General features: G+C 35.2%; 1 protein-coding gene across 1 annotated transcript; it reads left to right on the plus strand.

The window, feature by feature from the left end:
* The first annotated feature begins 1142 nt into the window (after positions 1–1142).
* LOC127619939 (retinol dehydrogenase 12-like) lies at positions 1143–9324 on the plus strand. The gene is made up of 7 exons (XM_052092973.1): positions 1143–1384; positions 2423–2557; positions 3341–3532; positions 3624–3785; positions 4301–4420; positions 4573–4777; positions 8284–9324. Exons 1-7 carry the CDS (start codon positions 1291–1293, stop codon positions 8387–8389), a joined length of 1014 nt encoding a protein of 337 aa, XP_051948933.1. The 5' UTR covers positions 1143–1290; the 3' UTR covers positions 8390–9324.
* The last annotated feature ends 274 nt before the right edge of the window (positions 9325–9598 follow it).

The raw sequence follows: 9598 nt of genomic DNA on the forward strand, positions 1-9598 counted from the left end.
ATCCCATAGTACCGCATAGGGTCCAACCAGCAGTAAAACTGCTTTGAGTTTTTTTCTGTGACCTATCAAAACTTTGTCGATCAAGACTCTACTCATCGACTAACGTTTAGTCGACTTTCAAGGGGCAGCCCTAATACTGTTGGGAGTTTCACTGAGAGATACATAACATTTTTGTTGACCCATCCTTCTCTGGCTTTACATCATGAACAAATCCCAATATTATGTATCTATTGTAAGTGTAAGGCAAAGCGTGCATTCATTAAATAAATGATAGCAATTGTTCTATATATATAAATTTTGTCGTTTTAATTATTGTTTTCTTAATAAATGTCGTACTTTTTTTATTTGCATTTTCCTGGATTGTGTTGAATTACTTTAAATAAATAGTATTTTAATAAATAATAATAATAATAATTTTTTATAAAATTCATAGGAGTAAAAGTGTATCCTATGAAACTAAACTAAAGGTCGCTTATTTTCCAGCCAAGTTGCTTGTTTCTCCTGAATAATCTGGCAAAACTGATTGCTATGCTCACCTTGCAGGCTCAACTTGATAGAAGTACTATGTTTGTAGTCAAAGATTAAACAAAAGTACAACACAAAGCCATCATAAATACAGATATTATTCTTAGCTATACTATAATGATATGAGTTGATAACGTACCTAAAATGTTTGCTGCAAAGCCGTGAGTTGGAAATGATCTCCTCAGTCCAGTCAGTTCTGTTAATGGCTTGAAGCCACAGCCGTCTACTGTACTTTTTAACATATCCTTGACTTTCAAAACAATTACTTATTTTCTGACTAATCCTGTCACATATCATATGATATAACATAGGTGATCTTTGTAGATAATATAAAAAAAATGCTCAAATCAATAATCAGTTAATGGCACACATGACCTTAAAAGCTTTTTAAGTTAACGGGGACTCTTTGAAATTGTCACAATATTGCAGTGTTGTCTTGAAATCCAAAAATCTAAAATGCAAACTGCTAAACATGTTAACCATGTCTATTTAAATCAGGAAATTGTGTTCGTTGCTGTTTTTGTTATTCACATTCCTGCCTCACCATAATCCATGGAGTCTAACATGATCTTGGTTTAATCTTCTTATAAAACCTTAACGCAGTCTTAAATGCAGGGTGCTCTGACGTGTTAGCAGTCACTAAGCTTAACTGTGGCTGTGCAGTTGAAACAACAGATTTTGAACGAACAAAGAAAAGAGGAGTTTCTTACTGTAGGTCAGAAAAAAAAATGAGAGCAGAGGTGACTACTCATCACAACATATGACATGAATCTCTCTATCTCAGTCATTCAACTGTGGGAGGAATTGAAGTCAAATCGTCTAGCCAAATACGGCACAGTAACTGCGATCACAGCTATTAGTAAGTTATGTTATATAATTAACTCTCATGTTAACCTTTGGAGCACTAAAACAACATGTGTCAGTAATCAACTAAAGTGTTTAATAGGCTACTGTTTATTCTCTGCAAGTCATTACAGAATACAAATCATAAAGACCACATGGATAAGAATCATTGGCTCCATTAATTATTTCTGAGACCATTTAAAACTATTGTGTGGAAGGTATAATCTTGTTGCTCAAGTTTGTGTAATTTAATGGATTTTATAGATTTTTGAGGAATCCAGAAGAATTCAGAGACAATGTGGCTCTGCAGTGTTTTAATTACATTGTAATGTTACATTCAGTAAATAAACAAATAAATGTATTGAAACTCTATGTCAAAGCCAAACAGCCCTACAACACCAAAACATCACAACTTAATATATATTTGGTAGACTATCTGTAGAATGCTTGTAGAATATATTTATATAACAGTAGAAACAAATTAAATATATCCCAAAGAAAGAATTATGCTTGTGATTTGTAGATTAAAATAAGCTATAATCCCAGCAAGTCTCACACCAGAAAGATTATTTAAACTAAAGCAAGCTTCTTTAAAATGTTATGTTTTTGCCTGTGGTTCTTTTGTTTTACCCCAGATTTCCCCCCACAATTAATTCACTTATTGCTTTCACTTGTATTGAGTTACTCCTTTCAGTATCTTGGACAGCACAGCTGATACAAGGATGTCACTTACCTAGAGTTAGTAAGGAGATTTTGAATGCCAATTGAAATTGGAGTTAGCTGGAAATTTGCCCAGTTGCAGGGTGTTTTACAGAAATTCGGCACATTTACTGCAGTTCTGTGAATTTCTAATAAACTCTATTGATCCTGCTGAACCATTGCATCATGGACCTCAAGGCTTTGCTATCAAATCTCCTAAGGGCAACCATCCAGGTCTTCAACAGGTCTTGCTTCCAGGTCTTTATTTGCAGGGTGCATAGGCCACTGTGCTTATCAGGACTGACAATACTAGAATTTCCTTGGTTTTGAATTGCTTCATTTTCTTCAACATCAGGTTTGGTTCTGCTGAAAAAGTGGATTGCAGGTGGAGTATGCCGCTGTCATGTGCGACTGGATGGAAAGACAGCTGTCATAACTGGTGCCAACACTGGCATCGGAAGAGAGACAGCACGTGACTTGGCAATAAGAGGTAAATACACTGTCACAGTTCATCAACTGATCCTCATGAAGAAAGCTGATACGCCAACATTGGAGTATTTTAAGGATTTAAAGGGATAGTTCATCCAAAAATGAAAATTCTCTCATCATTTGCTCACCCTTATGCCATCCCAGATGTGTATGACTTTCTTACTTCTGCTGAACACAAATTAAGGAGAACTCAGCACTGCAGTTCCATACAATTATGGTCCAGAGAGAACATAAAGGCAGCGATAAGTAATCATAAGACTCCATTGGTTACATCTATATCTTCAGAAGCGATATGATAGGTGGGGGTGAGAATCAGTATTTAAGTCTGTTTTTTACTATTAATTCTCCTCCTGCTCAGCAGGTGGTGATATGCACAAAGAATGTGAATTATCAAAAACAAAAGAAGAATGTGAAAGATTTAGACTTAAATATTGATCTGATTCTCATCAACACTTATCATATCGCTTCTGAAGATATGGATTTAACCACTGGAGTCAGGGATTACTTTTATGCTGCCTTTATGTGTTTTTGGGGCTAAACAAATTTGGTCACCATTCACTTGCATTGTATGGACCTACATAGTTGAGCTATTCTTCTAAATATCTTTGTGTTCAGAAGAAAAACACAAGTCATATACATAAGGGATGGCATGAGGGTTAGTAAATGTTGAGAGAATTTTCATTTTTGGGTGAACTATCTTTTTAAGGTCACAATACATATGCATAAATTATTAGACTTGGACAGACACTGTTTTCTTATGAAGTGAATTTTTATTTATTCTTAGGGGCTCGGGTTGTGATGGCTTGTCGTGATCTTTCAAGAGCAGAAAAGGCTGCAGCAGAGATTCGCAGGTCTACGGGAAATGGCAACATAGTAGTTCGGCACTTAGATTTGGCATCTCTGTTCTCTGTACGGCAGTTTGCTCAAGAATACACTGCCACAGAGGATCGACTGGATATACTTATTAACAATGCTGGTGAGACCTTTGCAACAAACCACACTGTGATTTTAGCTTTAATTTTAATTATTACAAAGTTTTGTTGACAAAACCATTGTCATACTACTAGGAATAATGATGTGCCCTAAAAGCCTTACGAAGGATGGCTATGAAACCCAGTTTGCTGTCAATCATTTGGCCCATTTCCTCCTGACTGTTCTGCTCCTGGACATGCTGAAGAACTCTACTCCAAGTCGAGTTGTTAATGTGTCCAGCATTGTTCACAATGGAGGTAAAGACCCACCCATTAAAGGGACAGTTCAATCAAAAATGAAAATTCTGTCATCATTTATTCACCCTCACGTTGTTCCATATCCATATGCATTTTTTTCTTCCATGGAACATATGAAGAGATGTTATGCAGAATTTAGCCTCAGTCACTATTTACTTTTATTGCAATTTTTTTTATACAATGAAAGTACACTTTGAACACAATCTCCAATTGTGTTCTACAAAGGAAAGACGTCTTACAGGTTTGGAACAACATGAACATGGCACAATATCCCTTAAACATGAACCTGTTCAGCTGTACTTTACATCTTTTTAGTTTTCAAAAGCTATCAATAAAGTTTGTGTTGTACATGTGATATAGGCGACAAAAGATACCACAGCTGAAAATATCCATGTTTACTCTAAAGCAAACCTTACTGATTTTGCATGTCTTAGGGAAGCATTATTATTTCAGAAGTTCATGTGAGACTGTTCCTAAATGAACATCATATTTCAGTTCAAATACCTGTCTAACAGGTAAGATCCACTTTGATGACCTTAACTTCAACAAAGCACCATATGATTCCCTGGTCAGCTACAGGCAGAGCAAACTTGCCAACCTGCTGTTTACCCGCGAGTTAGCAAGGAGGGTTCAAGGTTTGTACTTTTATCACTGATACATCAGTTTTGTTCAAGCATATCTAGAAAATGCTTTGATTAGCTGGTTATACAACAAAAACCCACTGCATATAGTTTTTTCCCTGAATGGTGTTATAACATTACACTTGATTTGTTTCTTTTTAAATCAGGGTCTGGTGTAACAGTGTATGCCCTTCACCCTGGAGTAATCCGCACTGAACTGGGCCGTTACGTGCAGACACGACACCCACTGCTCAGTGCCCTGTTGTCTTTTCCTGCCCTCCTACTGATGAAAAACCCAAAGCAAGGTGCTCAGACCTCCATCTACTGTGCAGTTGCTGAGGGGTTGGAGACTTACAGTGGCTGCTACTTCAGGTGAGCTGGTGCATTGTCATCATTACCTTTTGTACACAAATCGAGGTATAGGCATCATTTGCAATAGGACCTTTGGGCTCATGCTTTTTCCATGGTAAATTTTGTCACTATGTATGCATCACTTATGCTGAAAAGGGAAATAAAGCTTGCGGCTAGAATTTGTCTAATATAGAAAGCTTTTGAAATTGTTTTTTAAATGAATTTGTCATGGTGAAGGCATTGTTCACCCAAAAATGATAATTCTTTCATCATTTACTCCATTTGAAAATTGTATGACTTACAAAGGTATTTTCATAGATGTACAGAATGATGTGTTTATATCCATTAGAGCTGCACGATTCTGGATAAACTGAGAATCACAGATCAAGATTCTCTGAAGAAAAATGCTTCTTTCAGTGATTTACAAAACCTGGACATACATTTTAAATATCTGAAGTCCACAAGAGAGTGCAACGAATACATTATAAATCAAACAGCACCTTGTGATTATTGAAAAAAAAAAAAATCCTGTTAAAAAAAACTGCATAATATTAAAAAAAAATATTTAAACTGTTTAAATAAAAAGCAAATGAGCAGTAAAAGCTTCATTAACAGATCTAATTTAACTTGGTATTACACTTGCAAGCAAATATGCAATAAAACTGTTATTTTACAAATGTTTTTATAAAATAAATATTAAAAATTTTAATTAAAACAATGAGGTCTTCAGTGTTTCTCTTGTAAAACTTGCTTCAAACTTATAAAGGAATTATTAAACAGTGCTTTAAGCTTTAGCTGTATAAAACGTTAAAAATGGTAATTTAATGTAAAACTAAACTAATTTAGTCAGGTCTTGGTAATGCCAGTCTTTTTGTAGTATTACGAAAAGTATTAAAATATTGAACAGAACAGAGATTATGTCACACTCCTAGCTATTCGTGGCTGCACCCTGCAGTTTGTAAACCACTGCTCTGGACAAACGTTTTGGTTTATTCAGCATCTGGTGCAGGAGCACTGTGTTTTGTTGATGCCATATAAAGTTTATCAACATTTAAAAACATGCCTTGAAGTGATTTTTTAATTAAAATTTGACCGCCTTACAAATGCATGCCACTGAAACATTAATGTATACATTGCAGAATCGTTGTCATTTAGAAATGAGATTGCGTGGGTGTCTGAATTGAGATCACGATCTTTTAATGATTAATCGTGCAGCTCTAATATACATAAAATGCAAGTCAGTGGGGTCTAAATATTTCATGCTCCAAAAAGGACATAAAGGCAGCATAAAGATATTTTAATACTGTCAGTCGATTAATTTTTTAAATAGCGATTAATCCCATATTTTGAAAATGCTGAAATTTGTCACCATATATTCTTATTTTCCTGTCAAAATGAATTTATTTCCATCTTAGGAAAGAAAACAAAACAAATATGTAACAATATAATGCTTAACATGTTCTAAACAGCTAGAAATGCACTAAAATAGCAAGTAACATTAAACATTTCCCAAAGTCTAATTGGGAGGTTCACTAATTTAATTTTCATTGCAATGGGTAAATAAATCTCTTAAACTCCCATCCTCCATTGTATTAATCAGTGACGTGCGGTGATGTCTTAAAGAGGCTAGGCAGTGAGTTATGAAAGCCAGATTACCTGATGTATTGTTTAAGCTAATAATACGTAATAACAGTGAACGTTACGCACAAGCGCGTCATATCAAGAAATGTACAAATCAGGATGTATATAGTGTACTCTCTCTCTCTCTCTCTCTCTCTCTCTCACAGACACACACACACACACAAGCGCGTAAACAGTGAACGTTACGCACAAGCGCGGCATATCAAGAAATGTACAAATCAGAATGTATATCGTGTATTCTCTCTCTCTCTCTCTCTCTCTCTCTCTCTCTCACGCACACACACACACACACACACACACACACACACACACACACACACACACACACACACACACACAAGCGCACAGCCACATAGCCAATCTTTTCTTACATACCAATCAGTTTGAAATGATCGGATAATTTTTGGGCCCTTTTGCTGTACTAGTCCATCTAAGGCTGGCGTAGACCTCCCTCTTGCAATTAACTCATATTTGGAATTAAAATCGAGCTTGGAAAAATGTCTTAATTCCGTGATTACAGCCGGTGCTGTCATTTTGATTTTGAATTTGGCGGGGATTAGGCATGTACGCTAGCTATTGTGTAATGACGTTAGCTACGCAAATGTCCAGGAATATCTCGATTTTAATTGGTCCATGTCTGATACGTAACGGAGATGATTACGGGCATAACATATTTACGTCAAAAGGCACAGCAGATTTGTGCTTTTTGCCGTACATGTTAAAGAATACAGGATCGAAGTGCGCATGCGTAACATGGGGTTTCCGCTTGTCTGCAATGAATGGACCGTAAAAGCACTGCTTATTCTACCATTTGTTTTTAGTTGATTATGCGTAACTGCTACATTTGTCATCATAACGTCTAAACAATTGGAATAACACACATATTGCATATATAAAAATCACAAGAATAAAAAGTAAAAATATAAATACAAGTTTATTATTTAATAAACATTTTATTTTTGAATTTTGGCAGGGTAGGCAGTGCCTAGTTTGCTTACCCAGACCGCACGTCAGTGGTATTAATCTGCTAGTAGACTGCTATCCACTTTCCTACAGACATCTTAAAGCTGTGTTCATGATTTGTGTCAAAGCATCAACGGCAGCATCAATTGCCGCTTTGAACTCCACATGAAAAGCACTTATAGACAGAAAAACGTCTCATTCTGGGTTTTGGTGATAGTTAAAACTTGGCATGCTTCTGTGGAAATTAAAATTTGCCTTACATAGGCTGAAAATACTTTATTTTCTATCACAAATCCCATCTAGGCTTGTTTTGTACATCAAATAGCACTAAGAGTTGCTTTTTCCATAATTTTATTGCTGACAGGGAAGCGCTGTTTTGTGTTTCTGAAGTTTGTGTCAGTGAAATTACTCCAGGTGGACACATTACAAAGGTTCCAAGCTTCCAACAAGTGTTTATGCTGGCTTATGTTGTATTAACGGTAAATGCATTAAAAATGCATTAAGAAAAATAAATACCTAAACTTTTTAAATGAATCACATGCATTAACGCATTAATTCTGACAGATCTAAATTATTTATAAAAAATTTGTAAAAGATCATGTTAAAATATTTGAGCAAATTTAAAGCTGGTCTGATCGATATTATATCTTAATGTGGAATGCTGAAAGGCAGAAAATGTATATCTTATGTGACCGAACAGTACGGGAATTAGCAATGTCAGCATTGCCTAATTAATTAGACAAGCCTTGAACTTTGACCTGTAGGTTTATTTTGTTTGTTATAGAAAGTACCCATGAGATAATATAGAATGCATGATTGAAGCATATTTAGCGTTACAGTTTCTTAAAATATTCCAAATAATTATCTGACATTTTTATGCTTATTTATTGATAACAGAGATTATGAGATCATTCTGTTTACAGTGATTGTAAGCTGAAGGAACCAGCTCCAGAAGGTAAAGATGATCTTGCTGCCCTGAGGTTGTGGGAAGTTAGTGCAAAGCTTGTGGGTTACAATGAAGAGGACTAACACCCCCAACATCTCATCAAGCTCTACTCTTAATATCGCATGCCTATAGATAAATGCTATGCTCTCTCAGGACACCTTTGAATTTTGTTTTCTTCTTTTTTTCAAATGAAAAGTTTTAATAAATTAAATAGATGATTAATATAATCAGTTCAATCAAAATTACAGAAACTGTAATGCATTTTAGTCTGGATAAAACATGTAGTAATCTGCCTTTCTATGAATTGAAGATTGCCATGAGTGCAATTTTCTAGGAAATGTGCTCATTAAGATCTTGGATAAAAGCTATGGCTCACTGTGTGACTATGTCAGACTAGACTTTGACTAGACTTTGGTCCCAATCGTCCCGATTGAGAGTCGTAGCAGCAGTCACACTCCACGACTGCGTTGCAAATTTTCTGTAACTGTCAGAACTTCTTAGGAGACCAAGATTCATTGCAATTAATCGGACATCTGTGAAAATTAGGTAAACACAGTATTACATTAAAGTGATCAAAGACTGGCCATTTTGAATTACGAAGGAAAATCTTCAACAATCCCTAGAATTTGTCTCAGACAGCAAAGTAAAGTGAACCTGGCTTAAACCATTAGATACATTTCACAAAATATGGGACTATCAAAACATTGTTTTGTTTGTTTGATTGACTGGCCAGCCCAACATAGCAATACTGGCTCAATTGTATGAGGTTGAAGTGTGAAAACTGTTTGGGAAATCTTTTGGAAGCCTGTTTGAAAACTATTTTGTCACCTCCGCTTGGAGACACAGGAATTGAATGCTTCACTTTTAAAGATACTGTTGAATTACACAATGTGTTTATACTGAAAATGGTTCATGGTATAGGCAATACCAATTGCTGTTAATAAACCTCAACATATTTCATCAGATCTTTTTACTGTTCAAAATTGCTTTAGTGTCAAAACATACAATAAATTTGAACTTGATGAAATATGTGAATGTGTTTATATTTTGCTTAGATTTTTGCTTTTTATTCCCAAGAATTATATGTATATAATACTGCACTATTTTTATTTTATTATTTTTTTTAAATATGACTCAAAGACATAATACATAATTTTCTGTAAAGCTGCTTTGAAATTATGTGTGTTGTGAAAAGAACTATACAAATATTATTATAATATAATAGCGGTAAAATGACTTGACTTATTAACATTTTGGTAGGAGGTCTTCGAGATCCACCTTCCACCTCCCAC

This window comes from Xyrauchen texanus, chromosome 26 (assembly GCF_025860055.1).
Source record: "Xyrauchen texanus isolate HMW12.3.18 chromosome 26, RBS_HiC_50CHRs, whole genome shotgun sequence".
NCBI classification, from domain to species: domain Eukaryota; kingdom Metazoa; phylum Chordata; class Actinopteri; order Cypriniformes; family Catostomidae; genus Xyrauchen; species Xyrauchen texanus.

What these genes read in the sequence shown, in the direction of transcription:
- LOC127619939 (XM_052092973.1), top strand. Translation starts at nt 1,291, where the DNA reads ATGAATCTCTCTATCTCAGTCATTCAACTGTGGGAGGAATTGAAGTCA. An exon ending in AACTGCGATCACAGCTATTA is followed by an intron (nt 1,385 to 2,422) that starts GTAAGTTATGTT and finishes CTTCAACATCAG; the next exon opens with GTTTGGTTCTGCTGAAAAAG. An exon ending in TATACTTATTAACAATGCTG is followed by an intron (nt 3,533 to 3,623) that starts GTGAGACCTTTG and finishes TCATACTACTAG; the next exon opens with GAATAATGATGTGCCCTAAA.